The 18398-nt window shown below is 49.3% G+C and overlaps 1 protein-coding gene across 19 annotated transcripts in view; it reads right to left on the reverse strand.

The window, feature by feature from the left end:
- Positions 1–18398, reverse strand: part of PTK2 (protein tyrosine kinase 2) — a 194079-nt gene that overhangs the window by 10883 nt on the left and 164798 nt on the right. For 18 of the 19 annotated variants that reach the window (XM_069731971.1, XM_069731968.1, XM_069731966.1 and 15 more), the window contains 5 exons: positions 17395–17506; positions 15262–15348; positions 10660–10797; positions 10438–10569; positions 6882–6947 (listed from right to left, as the gene is read on the reverse strand). In XM_069731971.1, coding sequence (XP_069588072.1) covers positions 6882–6947; positions 10438–10569; positions 10660–10797; positions 15262–15348; positions 17395–17506 — 535 coding nt within the window. The remainder of the gene's footprint in view (positions 1–6881; positions 6948–10437; positions 10570–10659; positions 10798–15261; positions 15349–17394; positions 17507–18398) is intronic. The other variant, XM_069731956.1, reaches the window with a different exon arrangement.

The raw sequence follows: 18398 nt of genomic DNA on the forward strand, positions 1-18398 counted from the left end.
TAGGGTGGTGCAGCACTGTGGAGAGGACAGGTAGGGTGGTAGACCGAGATGATGAGGAGATGCAGGGCGGTGCAGCACTATGGAGAGGACAGGTAGGGTGGTGCAGCACTGTGGAGAGGACAGGTAGGGTGGTAAACAGATGAGGAGATGTAGGGCGGTGCAGCACTGTGGAGAGGACAGGTAGGGTGGTAAACAGATGAGATGTAGGGCGGTGCAGCACTGTGGAGAGGACAGGTAGGGTGGCAGACATAGATGATGAGGAGATGTAGGGCGTTGCAGCACTGTGGAGAGGACAGGTAGGGTGGTAGACAGATGAGGAGATGTAAAAGCGGTGCAGCACTGTGGAGAGGACAGGTAGGGTGGTAGACAGATGAGGAGATGTAAAAGCGGTGCAGCACTGTGGAGAGGACAGGTAGGGTGGTAGACAGATGAGGAGATGTAAAGGCGGTGCAGAACTGTGGAAAGGACAGGTAGGGTGGTAGACAGATGAGGAGATGTAAAGGCGGTGCAGAACTGTGGAAAGGACAGGTAGGGTGGTAGACAGATGAGGAGATGTAGGGCGGTCCAGCACTGTGGAGAGGACAGGTAGGGTGGCAGACATAGATGATGAGGAGATGTAGGGCGTTGCAGCACTGTGGAGAGGAGTAGAGTGGTAGACAGATGAGATGTAAAAGCGGTGCAGCACTGTGGAGAGGACAGGTAGGGTGGTAGACAGATGAGATGTAAAGGCGGTGCAGAACTGTGGAAAGGACAGGTAGGGTGGTAGACAGATGAAGCAGAAATGTAGGGTGGTGCAGCACTGTGGAGAGGACAGGTAGGGTGGTAAACAGATGAGGAGATGTAGGGTGGTGCAGCACTGTGGAGAGGACAGGTAGGGTGGTGCAGCACTGTGGAGAGGACAGGTAGGGTGGTGCAGCACTGTGGAGAGGACAGGTAGGGTGGTAGACCGAGATGATGAGGAGATGTAGGGCGGTGCAGCACTATGGAGAGGACAGGTAGGGTGGTGCAGCACTGTGGAGAGGACAGGTAGGGTGGTAAACAGATGAGGAGATGTAGGGTGGTGCAGCACTGTGGAGAGGACAGGTAGGGTGGTAAACAGATGAGGAGATGTAGGGCGGTGCAGCACTGTGGAGAGGACAGGTAGGGTGGTAAACAGATGAGAAGATGTAGGGCGGTCCAGGACTGTGGAGAGGACAGGTAGGGTGGCAGACATAGATGATGAGGAGATGTAGGGCGTTGCAGCACTGTGGAGAGGAGTAGAGTGGTAGACAGATGAGATGTAAAAGCGGTGCAGCACTGTGGAGAGGACAGGTAGGGTGGTAGACAGATGAGATGTAAAGGCGGTGCAGAACTGTGGAAAGGACAGGTAGGGTGGTAGACAGATGAAGCAGAAATGTAGGGTGGTGCAGCACTGTGGAGAGGACAGGTAGGGTGGTAAACAGATGAAGAGATGTAGGGTGGTGCAGCACTGTGGAGAGGACAGGTAGGGTGGTAAACAGATGAAGAGATGTAGGGTGGTGCAGCACTGTGGAGAGGACAGGTAGGGTGGAAGACAGATGAGGAGATGTAGGGTGGTGCAGCACTGTGGAGAGGACAGGTAGGGTGGTAAACAGATGAGGAGATGTAGGGTGGTGCAGCACTGTGGAGAGGACAGGTAGGGTGGTAAACAGATATGGAGATGTAGGGCGGTGCAGCACTGTGGAGAGGACAGGTAGGGTGGTAAACAGATGAGGAGATGTAGGGCGGTGCAGCACTGTGGAGAGGACGGGTAGGGTGGTGCAGCATTGTGGAGAGGACAGGTAGGGTGGTGCAGCACTGTGGAGAGGACAGGTAGGGTGGTGCAGCACTGTGGAGAGGACAGGTAGGGTGGCAGAGATGATGAGGAGATGTAGGGTGGTGCAGCACTGTGGAGAGGACAGGTAGGGCAGTGCAGCACTGTGGAGAGGACAGGTAGGGTGGTAGACAGATGAGGAGATGTAGGGTGGTGCAGCAGTGTGGAGAGAACGAGTAGAGTGGCAAAAACAAATCTGGGTGAAGTATCACTTAATGCGCTGCTGATAAAATAAAGTGCTCAAGTACGCCATCTGGTCGTCAGTTATATAAGCATATAAGCGGAGATGTAGGGTGGTACAACACTGTGGAGAGGAGTAAGGTGGTACACAGATGAGAAGATGCAGAGTGGTGCAGCACTGTGGAGAGGAGGAGTAAGGTGGTAGACAGAGATAAGAGAGTAGTTGTAGGGCGGTGCAGAACTGTGGAGAGGACCGGTATGGTGATAGATAGAAATGAGTGAGTAGCTGTAGGGCAGTGCAGCACTGTGGAGAGGAGGAGTAAGGTGGTAGACAGAGATAGGCTATGTTCACATTTGCGTTCTGCCGGGCTGCGTTGGGCGCAGCCGCAGCGACGCATGCGTCATGCGCCCCTATATTTAACATGGGGGCGCATGGACATGCGTTGCATTGCGTTTTGTGACGCCTGTGTCTTTTTTGGCGCACGCGTCAGAGCGCAGAGGATGCAGCAAGTTGCATTTTTTTTGCGTCCAAAATCATGCCAAAAAAGGACGCATGCGTCACAAAACAATGCGTTTTGCATGCGTTTTGGTTTGCGTTGCGTCGCCGACGCAGCACCGCACAACGCAAATGTGAACGTAGCCATAGAGGAGTAGTTGTAGGGAAATGCAGCACTGGAGAGGACTGGTATTATGATAGGAGATGTAGGGCAGTGCAGCACAGAGCTTATACAGTACTCTGTAGCGGATGTGCAACCAGTGCAATCACTGGCACATGGTGGAGGCATCGGTGTAGCGGCTGGACAGAAATAGGATCCAATTATCCTGGCAGCAGAATTCAGGATATATTGGGAAAGAAGAAAGTTTAGTAAGAGAAGATGACTAATATGGAAAATAATTTGGGCTAAAAAAGTTGCTCATCTTTATGAGGCATTTTTAGTCACTTCAGTTTTCTTAACCAGCTGAATGCCAGGTGATAAGAGCAGGAGACAGAAGGTGGAATATGACTGCAGAATCGATTGTCCTTTGTAGTCGGGTATCCCATCTCCGTAGGAGCTGCATACACAAAACTGCATTTTTTTTCCCTGCCGTTTCTGAAGCAATTAGACAGCACAAAGTGGAGACGTGGATGTGTCCCCAGCTGCCTCTTCCCCCCCACTGCCGATTTCCCGTCTCGGGCCCATTTTTCACCCTGTGAAGTATGGAGTGCAATCCAGGAGAAATGTTGTTTTGGCCACAGCAGTGACAGGATCGCGGCTCTGAGATGGGAAGGAGAAGACGAGGAGGAGGATGGGGAGAGGAATTCTGCTGCCGTCCTCTTATCTAAACCTTGGATTACGCCAGCGATCCTTTCATGGGCTTCCAACCACAGGAATTCTGCCCACTCCTCACCCCGAGGACCGGGAGAGCGACCATTTTATGGGACGAGACAGGAATCCAGAGCAGAGCTAAATATTTACCCTTCACCATGCGGAGAAAGTCCCCTCTATGCCCACCAGACGAGAGAGAGAAAGAGACCCCTCTGCGCCCACCAGACTAGAAAGAGACCCCTCTGAGCCCACCAGACAAGAGAAAGAGACCCCTCTGCGCCCACCAGACAAGAAAGAGAAAGAGACCCCTCTGCGCCCACCAGACAAGAAAGAGACCAGTCTATGCCCACCAGACAAGAAAGAGACCCCTCAGCGCCCACCAGACAAGAAAAAGACCCCTCTGCACCCACCAGATAAGAGACCCCTCTGCGCCCGCCAGACAAGAAAGACCCCTCTGCGTCCACAAATAAGAGACCCCTCTGCGCCCACAAGAGACCCTTCTGCGCCCACAAGACACCCCTCTGCGCCCACAGGAAAGAGACTCCTCTGCGCCCAACCAGAAAAGAGAAAGAGACCCCTCTGCACCCGCTAGACGAGAGAAAGAGACCCCTCTGTGCCCGCCAGACAAAAGAGACCCCTCTGCGCCTGCCAGACAAAAGAAACTCCTCTGCGCCCGCCAGACAAAAGAGACCCCTCTGCGCCCGCCAGACAAAAGAGACCCCTCTGCGCCCGCCAGACAAAAGAGACCCCTCTGCGCCCACAAGAAAGAGACCCCTCTGCGCCCACAAGAAAGAGACCCCTCTGCGCCCACAAGAAAGAGACCCCTCTGCGCCCACAAGAGACCCCTCTGCGCCCACAAGAAAGAGACCTCTCTGCACCCAACAGAAAAGAAACGAGACCTCTCTGCGCCCGCCAGAAGAGAAAGAGACCCCTCTGCACCCACCAGATGAAAGAGACCCCTATGCACCCACAAGACAAAACCCCTCTGCGACCACCAGAAAAGATAGAGACCCCTCTGCACCCGCCAGACGTGAGAAAGGGACCCCTCTGCGCCCGCCAGACGTGAGAAAGGGACCCCTCTGCGCCCGCCAGACGAGAGAAAGAGACCCCTCTGTGCCCGCCAGACGAGAAAGAGACCCCTCTGCGCCCGCCAGACAAAAGAAAGACCCCTCTGCGCCCGCCAGACGAGTAAGACCCCTCTGAACCCACCAGACGGAAGAGAAAAACCCCTCAGCACCCGGACGGAAGAGACCCCTCTGTGCCCACCAGATGGAAGAGAAAGACCTCTGCACCCAGACAGAAGAGAAGTCCCCCTCTGCACCCAGACAGACGGAAGAAAAGAGACCTCTCTGTGACCACCAGATGGAAGAGAAAGACCCCTCTGCGCTCAGAGAGAAGAGAAAGACCCTATGCGCCCACCAGATGGAAGAGAAAGACCCCTCCTCTGCGCCCACCAGACGGAAGAGAAAGACCCCCTCAGTGCCCGCCTGGTGGAAGAGAAAGACCCTCTGCGCCCACCAATCAGGAGAGAAAGACCCCTCTGCGCCCAGACAGAAGAGAAAGACCCCTCTGCGCCCGCCAGATGGAAGAGAAAGACCCCTCTGCTCCCACCAGACGGAAGAAAAGACCCCTCTGCGCCCACCAAACGGAAGAGAAAGACCCCTCTGCGCCCGCCAGATGGAAGAAAAAGACCCTATGCGCCCACCAAACGTAAGAGAAAGATCCCCTCAGTGCCCACCAGATGGAAGAGAAAGAACCTATGCGCCCACCAGACGGAAGAGAAAGACCCTATGCGCCCACCAAACGTAAGAGAAAGACCCCTCAGTGCCCGTCAGATGGAAGAGAAAGACCCTCTGCGCCCACCAGACGGAAGAAAAAGACCCCTCTGCGTCTGTCAATCAGGAGAGAAAGACTCCTCTGCATCCACCAATCAGGAGACAAAGACCCCTCTGCGCCCGCTGATCAGGAGACAAAGACCCCTCTGCGACTGCCGATCAGGAGAGAAAGACCACTCTGCATCCGCCGATCAGGAGAGAAGGACATTGCCATCACTACAACTGGGAAAGGACAAACTCAAAGACATACTACATATCCGCCCCCGGGAAAGCTGGGTGACAAGATGGGTCCCCATCACAGAGCCCTATAGGAGCTGTCCGCCATGTTTTCCAGACTTAATAATGAAGATGTGGGCTACGTCTGCATCAACCACCCCCGACTCATACTGCTTCACATATGCTGTTCGGAACACCAGAAAAGCTGGGTGTAACGCCTACGGATTCAGTCATCTACAACGTCCTGTGGCACCAATGATGTACTCTGCCAACTTTAACTCCCACACTTGTCACCCAGCTTTCCTGGAGTCCTGAACTGCACGTTGGCTTTGCACTATAGCTCCGCAGACCATAAATTGCTGCTGCAAACTTACTAGGACTTTAGGAAAGCTGAGTCTTCCCTCTAAGTCCCACGTGAGATCTGTTACCCATCTTTCTCACAACCCAGAACGGCGGCGATGTTACTTCATTATGTATTCAACCATCTCCCTCCAACTATGGGATGAAATGGGCTTTCATTACAGCTCCCACACAGGAGCGGTCACCTATCTTTCCCAGACTCCAGAACGGCATTTAACGATTCGCCTCCCATACTGCAGCTCAATGCAGACGGCCAAACCGTGCACAATCTACTGGCCAAACCGTCCTGCCGCTGGCCCCGTGTGCGCTCAGCCTCACTGCCCGGTCTCAGGAAGAAGTCAGAACGCAGAGCGTTATCTGCGAAGCCACAAGTACAAGGTCGTATATCAGAGGAGACAAGAACCTCGCACCTCCAGCAAAAAGGAAATCTACAGTCACCACCCCAGAAACCGCACAGCGACCCGTGCAAGCCCCACCTAACGCCGACACCGTGCACCTGGGTGTGCAAAACGGGCGCTGATGTAGCAGACCCGAAGACGCGGTCTGAAGCCTCACAGGGATATATGCCTGATCCAAAGTTCTGAAACCTTGGGATATACTTCATGGGTTAACGTTTAACCATAACCGAACGAATGGAAACACCGATTTTCATGCAAAAAAGGTAAAACCAGGCACAAACCCAATGCAACAAAGTGCAAATGGCTCTCCTGTTCTGACTGTTTGCTACAATGTACCAGGAACTCCGAGACTGCCTGGACTGGGAATCATTGGAACAAACCAGCGAATTTCATGTTTTTTTTTATTTTATTTTATTTTTCAGCCCTGGATTATAAATAAGATTATTAGCGCTGACAGCCAGCAGAGATCTCGAAGAAAAAAAAAAGTAACACAAAGTATTGAAAAGTTGCAAAACTTTTTCCTATGCAATCGTTAACTTTTTTCGCAAGACCTGAGGCAAAAAAAAAAAAAAAAAAACACGATGCCATAATTAACCCTTTAATTACACAAGAATGGACGAGGACCCCGCTTCAAGTTACAACCTGCGGAGCCCCCATTAACCCCTTCCCTCGTTAACCCTGTGCTCTCCATTGTATTAAACAGCTGCAACAACAAGAAAAATGTCAAACACTGAATGAAGAAGCGGCCACTTACCGGACACTGAATGCTGCTGCCGTCTACGTGGTCTATGCTGCCGCGGGAAAGCCGGACGTCAGGCTTCTAAGAAAAAATAAAATACATAAATATAATATAGGGATAAATAAAAAAAATGTGAATTTAAAAGTTGCACGAGAAAAAAAAAAAGTGAGAAGGTATTCTAAAGAGTTTCCTTAAAAGAAATGCAAAAAAAAAAAAAAGGAGCTGGCATTAACCCGTACCGTTCTGGCCACACAACACGTGAAGACCTGCATGGTGAGCGGAGGCGCGGTGCTGGAAAACAAACAGCAGCCGGGCTGCAGCATGAAGTCCAGTCTCCTGCGGAGGACGGCTGATGTGCGCTCGTCTTGGCTGCAGCCGCAGGACTGGAAGTGAAGCCGATTACTGGATGGCTTTAGCATTGCACAAGCTGCGGAGGGAGTGTGCGACACAGGAAGAGCGGGGAGAGAAGCAGCGGTGCCGCAGATCAGAAGTAATCACCGGCGCCCCGGAGAACGGGCACACGTCGGGGTGATGCACGCTTCCCGAGACGTGAGTCACGAGGATGAGGTGGTGCCAGGCAGGTGAACTGTGCCAACCCCAAGCCCTGGGAAAATAAGTCACGTGGGCGTCACGGTATGCAAGATGCGCTGCAGCGTCGCTACGACTGCCCAGGAATGGCTGCCATTTAAAGAGACACAACCTGTCAACAACTTTCCTTCTTACAGGGGGTCGCCTCCTGGGGAGAACCAGGCATATCAAGTACGTGTCTCCGACCCGACTTGGTAAACGGTGGGGTCCCAGATAGCTGACCCCATAAGGGTGAGAGGAGCAGAAAGTTTATCAGTGAATTCTGCCCCGATTATGAATGAACGGCTCATCAGTGTCTGCAGCAGCAAGGAATCATGTGAGCAGGGCCAGGTTTAGATAAAGTGGGGCACTGGGCAAAAGTTTAAAGTGGGGCCCCAAATGCTCACATATTACACCATCACACACAAGCATTTCTGTTGTATTTCCATTCACTGAGTTTAGGCCGATAAACTAGCGTGATCGACAATAATGAAGGCGTTTGACGCTTGTTTCCCGGCCTCTTTACTCAGGAAGAATGATAGGTACAGATAGTCCTCGATACAGTATAACGCAGGTCTCATACAGTACATATAGAATAATGCTCTCCCCATGGCCCTTGATAAAGTATACTGTAGCCCCCCACAGAGTATAATGCAGCTTCCCCTCAGAGTATAATGCAGCCAGACACACAGTATAATGCAGCCCCCCACACAGTATAATGCAGCACCCCCAACACAGTATAATGGAGCACCCCCACACACAAGCAATATACTGCAGCCCCCACACATAGTACAATGCAGCCCCCCTCACAGTATAATGTAGCCCCCATAGTATAATGCAGCTCCCCCTCAGAGTATAATGCAGCCCCACACAGTATAATGGAGCCCCCCCACACAGTATAATGCAGCTCCCTCAGAGTACAATGGGGCCCCCTCAAAACATAATGCAACCCCTTCAGAGTATAATGCAGCCCTGATACACAGTATAATGCAGCACCCCCACACATACACACAGCATAATGCAGCACCCCCACATAGTACAATGCAGCCCCCTACACATAGTATAATGCAGCCCCCCACACATACACAGTATAAAGCAGCCCCCTACACACACACAGCATAATGCAGCCCCCACATATAGTACAGTGCAGCCCCCCACACATAGTATAATGCAGCCCCTCATAAACACAGTATAATGCAGTCCCCCACACATACACACAGTATAATGCAGACCCACCCACACACAGTTTAATCCAGGTCCCCACCCACACAGTGTAATGTATAAATCGGAGAACAAAAGGAGCATGAAGTAAGAATATTTTGTAATAAACAAATGTCTTTATTGGTACAAAAAATAGCTAAAAAACAGTAATACAGTCCAATAGGAGGTGTGCCCAAACAAGCACAGGAAAGGGGACCACCCCCCCGTAACCCCCATACAGATACTCAATGAATACCAGAGGGAAAACAAGAGAAAAACCCCCACATCTCATCACATGATGAGTAAACCCAAATATCCCTCAGCTAATATAACAGGGTGACCAAGTAACAAGCTATGTAGATAATAATGGCAAGACAGAGCTGAAGGGTAGGCTTACCAATGGAGGGCACAGGAGGGGGTCCCACCGGACAAGAGAAAACGCCCCGACGCGCGTTTCGCGGCTAGAAAGCGCCGCTTCCTCAAGGAATGTATCCTTCCCCACACAGTATAATGCAGCTCATCACACACACAGTTTAATGCAGCCCCAACAAACATACAGTATACTGTAGCCCCACACACAGTAAAATGCAACCCCCTTTCCACACACAGTATAATGCAGCCACCCCCCACACACAGTACAAAGCATCTGATGCTCTCTCCTCCATCACTGCTTTCAACTGTATCAGTTGAATAAGCAATGCGGGTGGGGGGAGGGCAGCGCCTGGCCCCTCTTACTCAGGGGTCCCATCGCGTCTGCATGGTGTGCCACTATTAGAGGCACACCACTGGCTGGGGGCAACTGGAGGAGCGTGGGGCCCGGGGCAACTGGAGTAGCGTGGGGCCCTAGGCAACTGCCTGGTCTGCCTGCCCTGCATCTGAGATGGACGACCTTACACAAGAGATCACAAGTTATTTAAAAAAAAAAAAAGTGCATGTCCGGCTCAAGAGATTGCACAAACACTGGATGCAAAAATGTCAATACATCCTCTAAGAAAAATGTGGTGTAACACAAACTATGTAGGAAGAGCACATGGTCACCTAACTATTGCACAACTTGAATACTATAGCAGGTACAGTATATTCTTGTACATAGGGGCAGTATTATAGTAGTTATATTCTTGTATATAGGGGCAGTATTATAGTAGTTATATTCTTGTACATAGGGACAGTATTATAGTAGTTATATTCTTGTATATAGGGGCAGTATTATAGTAGTTATATTCTTGTACATAGGGAGCAGTATTATAGCAGTTATATTCTTGTACATAGGGACAGTATCATAGTAGTTATATTCTTGTACATAGGGACAGTATTATAGTAGTTATATTCTTGTACATAGGGACAGTATTATAGTAGTTATATTCTTGTATATAGGGGCAGTATTATAGTAGTTATATTCTTGTACACAGGGACAGTATTATAGTAGCTGTATTCTTGTACATAGGAGGCAGTATTATAGTAGTTATAGTCTTGTACATAGGAGCACTATTATAGTAGTTATATTCTTGTACATAGAGGCAGTATTATAGTAGTTATATTCTTGTACATAGGGGCAGTATTATAGTAGTTATATTCTTGTACATAGGGGCAGTATTATAGTAGCTATATTCTTGTACATAGGGGCAGTATTATAGTAGTTATATTCTTGTACATAGGAGCAGTATTATAGTAGTTATATTCTTGTATATAGGGAGCGGTATTATAGTAGTTATATTCTTGTACATAGGGGCAGTATTATAGCAGTTATACTCTTGTACACGGGACAGTATTACAGTTGTGTACAGTGAACAGTATTTCTAATTACCAGGAATCGCTCTTCTTTCTCCAGCCAGCGCTGGTCTTCTTCCATCTCCTGCTGTTGTCTTATTAGATGTTCCTCCATTAAATGTGTAGGTAGGACCTGCCCCAAACATCTCATGTCCAAGGGTCCCGAATCCTGTTTACATTAACAGCCATTACAATACTGTACAATACACTAAACTACTAATTTGACCGATGTTCTTTTTTGCCATACACGGTCGCTCACCTCCATATTCGCCTGCCACATGTTAACATCTTGCGTCCGATGGTTCCAGGAATCGTGATGGTCTAACACTGTGGCCTGGCCGGGGTAAATGTTTCCAGCCATAGAGGGGATTCTGTGGGTGACGGGATACCCAGACACCTATGGAGGCAGGAAATCGTATAGACAGTAATTACACCTGTAGGTCTATAGCTGCTGTAGTTTTGCAGTAGCGGATGACTGTATAGTCGCCATGCTGCGATATTGGAGATGTGTACTACCCAATACGAGGCCAGGGAGCTGCTGGAGGACCAGTGGCTGCAGCTTTGGCTGTGACTGGAGCATAAGAGACTCATACTATGTATTTTTTTACCATCTGTCCAGCATGACATGGCTGAATGTATCCTGCAGTTTTGTGCCCCCCTTAATCGAGTAGTACCCCTCCCTCCGCAGATGCTCCTGTTACCCGCGTGTTGTGACTCGCCCGCGCTGCTGACAGGGTCGATCCCACATACCTATGTGTACGCTGCAATCCGCGTTCCCATAAGTAAAGATTTCTAGAATGTGACATACAATGACACCAATCAGGGATGTACGCATAATCGGGGGACAACGAGGCTGTAAGTGCATGCTGGGAGCAGTAGTTCCACTCCATTAACCTTGCCTAACTACTTGAAATGCTTCCTGTACAGGGGGAATGGATCTGGATACAGGGGGAGAGATGAGACCACCGCTGTCTGTATTTAACTGCGTGTCACATCTCCGCAAAACCACAACATACGGTGACACAGGGGATCGCACATCATTGGGGTCTGAGGCCATGTCAGCCATAAATACTCCTCATAGGGAGGGGGGGAAGCTTCCGAGGACAAGAAGAAGGTCTGTGAGGCATATGTACTTCCGAGGACAAGAAGAGGTCTGTGAGGAATATGTGCTTCCAAGGACTAGAAGAAGAGGTCTGTGAGGTATATGTGCTTCCGAGGACAAGAAGAAGAGGTCTGTAAGGCATATGTGCTTCAGAGGACAAGAAGCAGAGGTCTGTAAGGCATATGTGCTTCAGAGGACAAGAAGAAGAGGTCTGTGAGGCATATGTGCTTCCGAGGACAAGAAGAAGAGGTCTGTAAGGCATATGTGCTTCAGAGGACAAGAAGAAGAGGTCTGTAAGGCATATGTGCTTCAGAGGACAAGAAGAAGAGGTCTGTGAGGCATATGTGCTTCCGAGGACAAGAAGAAGAGGTCTGTGAGGCATATGCGCTTCCGAGGACAAGAAGAATAAGTCTGTGAGGTATATGTGCTTCAGAGGACAAGAGGTCTGTGAGGTATATGCTCTTCCAAGGACAAGAAGAGGTCTGTGAGGTATATGTGCTTCCAAAGACAAAAAGAAGAGGTCTGTGAGGTATATGTGCTTCTGAGGACAAGAGGTCTGTGAGGTATATGCTCTTCCAAGGACAAGAAGAGGTCTGTGAGGTATATGTGCTTCCAAAGACAAAAAGAAGAGGTCTGTGAGGTATATGTGCTTCTGAGGACAAGAGGTCTGTGAGGTATATGCTCTTCCAAGGACAAGAAGAAGAGGTCTGTGAGGTATATGTGCTTCTGAGGACATGAGGTCTGTGAGGTATATGCTCTTCCAAGGACAAGAAGAGGTCTGTGAGGTATATGATCTTCCAAGGACAAGAAGAGGTCTGTGAGGTATATGTGCACCTGAGGACAAGAAGATGTCTGTGAGGTATATGTGCTTCTGAGGACAAGAAGAGGTCTGTGAGGTATATGTGTGCTTCCAAAGACAAAAAGAAGAGGAGGTCTGTGAGGTATATGTGCTTCTGAGGACAAGAAGAGGTCTGTGAGGTATATGCTCTTCCAAGGACAAGAAGAAGAGGTCTGTGAGGTGTATGTGCTTCTGAGGACAAGAGGTCTGTGAGGTATATGCTCTTCCAAGGACAAGAAGAGGTCTGTGAGGTATATGATCTTCCAAGGACAAGAAGAGGTCTGTGAGATATATGTGCTCCTGAGGACAAGAAGAGGTCTGTGAGGTATATGTGCTTCTGAGGACAAGAGATCTGTGAGGTATATGCTCGTCCAAGGACAAGAAGAGGTCTGTGAGGTACAGTGGGGCAAAAAAGTATTTAGTCAGTCAGCAATAGTGCAAGTTCCACCACTTAAAAAGATGAGAGGCGTCTGTAATTTACATCATAGGTAGACCTCAACTATGGGAGACAAACTGAGAAAAAAAAATCCAGAAAATCACATTGTCTGTTTTTTTAACATTTTATTTGCATATTATGGTGGAAAATAAGTATTTGGTCAGAAACATAATTTCATCTCAATACTTTGTAATATATCCTTTGTTGGCAATGACAGAGGTCAAACGTTTTCTGTAAGTCTTCACAAGGTTGCCCCACACTGTTGTTGGTATGTTGGCCCATTCCTCCATGCAGATCTCCTCTAGAGCAGTGATGTTTTTGGCTTTTCGCTTGGCAACACGGACTTTCAACTCCCTCCAAAGGTTTTCTATAGGGTTGAGATCTGGAGACTGGCTAGGCCACTCCAGGACCTTGAAATGCCTCTTAGGAAGCCACTCCTTCGCTGCCCTGGCGGTGTGCTTTGGATCATTGTCATGTTGAAAGACCCAGCCACGTTTCATCTTCAATGCCCTTGCTGATGGAAGGAGGTTTGCACTCAAAATCTCACGATACATGGCCCCATTCATTCTTTCATGTACCCGGATCAGTCGTCCTGGCCCCTTTGCAGAGAAACAGCCCCAAAGCATGATGTTTCCACCACCATGCTTTACAGTAGGTATGGTGTTTGATGGATGCAACTCAGTATTCTTTTTCCTCCAAACACGACAAGTTGTGTTTCTACCAAACAGTTCCAGTTTGGTTTCATCAGACCATAGGACATTCTCCCAAAACTCCTCTGGATCATCCAAATGCTCTCTAGCAAACTTCAGACGGGCCCGGACATGTACTGGCTTAAGCAGTGGGACACGTCTGGCACTGCAGGATCTGAGTCCATGGTGGCGTAGTGTGTTACTTATGGTAGGCCTTGTTACATTGGTCCCAGCTCTCTGCAGTTCATTCACTAGGTCCCCCCGCGTGGTTCTGGGATTTTTGCTCACCGTTCTTGTGATCATTCTGACCCCACGGGGTGGGATTTTGCGTGGAGCCCCAGATCGAGGGAGATTATCAGTGGTCTTGTATGTCTTCCATTTTCTAATTATTGCTCCCACTGTTGATTTCTTCACTCCAAGCTGGTTGGCTATTGCAGATTCAGTCTTCCCAGCCTGGTGCAGGGCTACAATTTTGTTTCTGGTGTCCTTTGGCAGCTCTTTGGTCTTCACCATAGTGGAGTTTGGAGTCAGACTGTTTGAGGGTGTGCACAGGTGTCTTTTTATACTGATAACAAGTGTAAACAGGTGCCATTACTACAGGTAATGAGTGGAGGAAAGAGGAGACTCTTAAAGAAGAAGTTACAGGTCTGTGAGAGCCAGAAATCTTGATTGTTTGTTTCTGACCAAATACATATTTTCCACCATAATATGCAATTAAAATGATAAAAAAACAGACAATGTGATTTTCTGGATTTTTTTTTCTCATTTTGTCTCCCATAGTTGAGGTCCACCTATGATGTAAATTACAGACGCCTCTCATCTTTTTAAGTGGTGGAACTTGCACTATTGCTGACTGACTAAATACTTTTTTGCCCCACTGTATATGATCTTCCAAGGACAAGAAGAGGTCTGTGAGGTATATGTGCTCCTGAGGACAAGAAGAGGTCTGTGAGGTATATGTGCTCCTGAGCACAAGAAGAGGTCTGTGAGGTATATGTGCTTCTGAGGACAAGAAGAGGTCTGTGAGGTATATGATCTTCCAAGGACAAGACAGGTCTGTGAGGTATATGATCTTCCAAGGACAAGAGGTCTGTGAGGTATATGTGCTCCTGAGGACAAGAAGAGGTCTGTGAGGTATATGTGCTTCTGAGGACAAGAAGAGGTCTGTGAGGTATATGTGCTTCTGAGGACAAGAAGAGGTCTGTGAGGTATATGATCTTCCAAGGACAAGACAGGTCTGTGAGGTATATGTGCTCCTGAGGACAAGAAGAGGTCTGTGAGGTATATGTCCTTCATGCCCAATAATCTGGGAGTTTTGAGAGGCGTGAAAATTTTCTTTACCCCCCCCCTCCCCCCTAAAAACAGCGCAAATTAAGTTTTGCCTCGGTGGTCTCTTTATTTTTGGGATTGGTGATGCTACCAGCAATCATTAAAGGGTTATTCCCAAAATATTCAGTTATCCCCTTTCCTCAGAATAGAGGATAACCTACTGATCGCTGGGGGTCTAACCAACCCGAAGAACGGGGTTATGGAACCCGGACCCTGCAGCCCTGCCCAGAATGGAGCGGAGGGTGCACAGGCTTGATGTTCACACCATTCATTGTCTATGGGACTGCAGAGTACAGAGCTCCCTTGTCACCATCAGCCCCGTAGACAATGACTAGAGAGGAGACCGAGCCTGTACATCCCCCGGGGGTCCCAATGGTCGGTAACTTAGGAGGTAACAACCATCATAAAATATCCCAGCGATTTGCAGGACTTATTGGAAAGGAAACAGGCCATGCAGTATGCCTTACCTGGTAGTGGTTTGGCTGCACCATGTGCTGGGGGCTGGGGAAGAAACCTTCGCTGGACCTCGGGCTCGGATATCCAGGTCTGCTGGGCTGCAGTGCAAAAACAGATAATGATATAGCAGAGCTCGTGCTGCAACCTGACACGGGCCCCGGCATGTGGGGGGCGCATCAGATCAGCAGCTGTCCCCCATTGTGAGGGTGCTGGGACAGGTGCACAGAGCACGGCGGGAAGTCTCCCTCCCCCATCCTGCCTGAGACCCCCACAAATAAAGAGCTGAAGTGTTAACTGGCCCTTTATAATGACACGGGACCTGGGACACAGCTGCATAAATGACGGGCAATTGCTTAATGACAATCGCTCTGCAGAAAAGTGAATTTAAAAGGAGTTTTCCAACACAAATGACTGCAGGTTATTACCCGGCCGCCACTAGTCCCCTCATACAAGGATCTGCAGAGCTTAAAGGGGTCGTCCATTACTTGGGGTACGGATTCATTTGTGAAGGCGTTGGCCATGTAACATAAAAACAGCATATATCCCTCTTCTGGACCAATGCCGTCCCAGGGACTGTTATGTCAGATGACCGCTGCAGCTAATCAAGAGCAGCAGCGGCGCCGATCCGGGGAAGAGGGGCGAATATCTTCTGCTGTTATTTTACATAAGGAACAGTTTCTTGTATTAACAGGTTGTAAATGTCCCGCCTTAAAGGGGTTGTCTGGCTACAGCAAATCATTTATCCACAGGGTAGGTGATCGGTGGGGGTCTGATTGCTAAATTTGGGCATTTTCATCCTCGTCAGAATGCACATCCGCGACCGTCGCTCCATTGATTCCTTAAGGGTCTGCTGAGGGCTGCGCTCGGCTTTCTTCGGCAGCCCCATAAAGACGCGTCCGACCTGCCATGATCAATCTATCGATTGATGTGAATCTCGATCCTCTTTTTTTTCGCTTGTTTTAACCAGACAGCCCCTTTAATAGGGTATATGGAAACAGGTAGTCCTGATGGAACAACCCCTTTAATTATGCACTTGTTTTAATTCACTGACAGCAAAGAAAGTTCTTGAAAACTGAGAGGTTGATGCGGTTTTCTAATAGTTGGAAAACTTCTCGTTAAGACAGCGACTTGTACTTTTAACTCTACGATTAAAGGGCTTGTCCAGTCCAGAATCCTAGTGGCACATCCCTTTAATTCTGAGTCAGCAGAGGGAGTTCCTCTGTTCGGGATCCTGCTGACTTAATCAAAATAGAGACCAGTTATAAAGAGCGTGGAGGACTGGTCTTCCATTGCTATGAATAGGCATAGTGTAATTCTCTCTCTTCCCTCTGGAGGCGCTGCAGGGAAACTAAACCCTTACTGCTGATGGTTTGTGATCTGCTTAATGTCGAAAAACCGCAAAAATTAACAAAGAAAGAGAACGTTGTCTATTTAGCATAAAACTTTAGAGCTCTCGCTGTTTTTCCTGCGGCTGCAGAGCCGTCTCCCGACATGAGACAGCGGCTTCCTGAGAGGAAACTCTGCTGCCGATAGAAAAACTATGAATAAACTGCGACGAAAAAAAAAAAAAAAATATTCATCGAGTTTTAAGGAGACAAAAGGATGTGTGACAAGTCGAGGCTCGTGTCCGTGAAAGCTTTGAGCCAATCGATTTGAATATATATACAATTTTTTGGGCTTCTATTCATTGACAGCAAGCAGAAATATTGGTTATTAAATGTTAACTAATACATGAGCCTGAAGAAAATACAACAGATGAATGATGGGAGTTGTAGTGTCGCCGGCTGTCAACTTTGTGCATAGAAAACGAAGGAATATTCTGGCTCCAGCAAACAAAGCATTTTTTCAGCACTTTTCCAATGTACTCTCTCTATATAAATTAATCAATTTTTTTTCAAGATCTCTGCTTGCTGTCATTGCTATAGAACCTTGATGTGACTGACACCCGGGTGCTTGGCCATTATGTCTGTATAACAGGCTGTGCCCCCCCGGGGGTCTATTCTAGGGGGGTAACTAAAGAATGAAGGTTCCTGCTGCAGACAGCAAGCAGAGATCTTAAAGACAACAAGGATTTATATCATCGAGAATTGTGACGTATGAAACACCTAACGACCATACTATGTGTCCCCCAATAACGGACTGACCTTTGGAGGAGCCTCATCGGAGCCCCCCGAATCCCACGACACGGTCACCTGCCGCCTGGACTCCATCCTCATCCGCTCTTCTTGCTGCAGTTTTTCTTCCTCAAGTATCGTACTGAAAAACAAGGAGACAGAGGTCGGTGAGGGCGGCAGCGAGAGGCTCCGGAGGACGAGTGGCACGGGGAATGTCAGCTGTCAGTGGTCTCGGCACAGCGCAGAGGAAGCCCCCCTCCCCCACTGATTAACGCTACGGTATCCGAGCCGCCGCCGAGTCCACAGGATCGTGAGTGCGCGAGACAAGAATATCATTACCACCGCAACCACGACAGAGATAAGAATCCTAGAAGAAGGAAGTGCAGGGCTATAGCGGGCACAGCCTGCCGGGGGCAACAGAGGAGAAAGGGGGGCAACAGAGGAGAAAGAGGTGCAACAGAGGAGGAAGAGAGGGCGTCGGGAGCAACAGAGGAGAAAGAGGGGCAACAGAGGAGAAAGAGGGGGCACCGGGAGCAACAGAGGAGAAAGAGGGGCAACAGAGGAGAAAGAGGGGCAACAGAGGAGAAAGAGGGGCAACAGAGGAGAAAGAGGTGCAACAGAGGAGGAAGAGAGGGCGTCGGGAGCAACAGAGGAGAAAGAGGGGGCAACAGAGGAGAAAGAGGGGCAACAGAGGAGAAAGAGGGGGCACCAAGGGCAACAGAGAAAGAGGGGCAACAGAGGAGAAAGGGGGCGCCAAGGGCAACTAAGGAGAAAGAGGGGGTGCCGGGGGCAACTAAGGAGAAAGAGGGGCAACTGAGGAGAAAGAGGGGCAACAGAGGAGAAAGAGGGGCAACAGAGGAGAAAGAGGGGGCGCCAAGGGCAACAGAGAAAGAGGGGCAAAAGGAGAAAAAGGGGGAGAGGGGGGCAACAGAGAAGAAGGGGCGAGGGGGCAACAGAGGAGAAAGAGGGGGCGAGGGGTGCAACAGAGGAGAGGGCGCGAGGGGGGCAACAGAGGAGAAAGAGGGGGCGCCGGG

Source organism: Ranitomeya imitator, chromosome 6 (assembly GCF_032444005.1).
Source record: "Ranitomeya imitator isolate aRanImi1 chromosome 6, aRanImi1.pri, whole genome shotgun sequence".
NCBI lineage: Eukaryota > Metazoa > Chordata > Amphibia > Anura > Dendrobatidae > Ranitomeya > Ranitomeya imitator.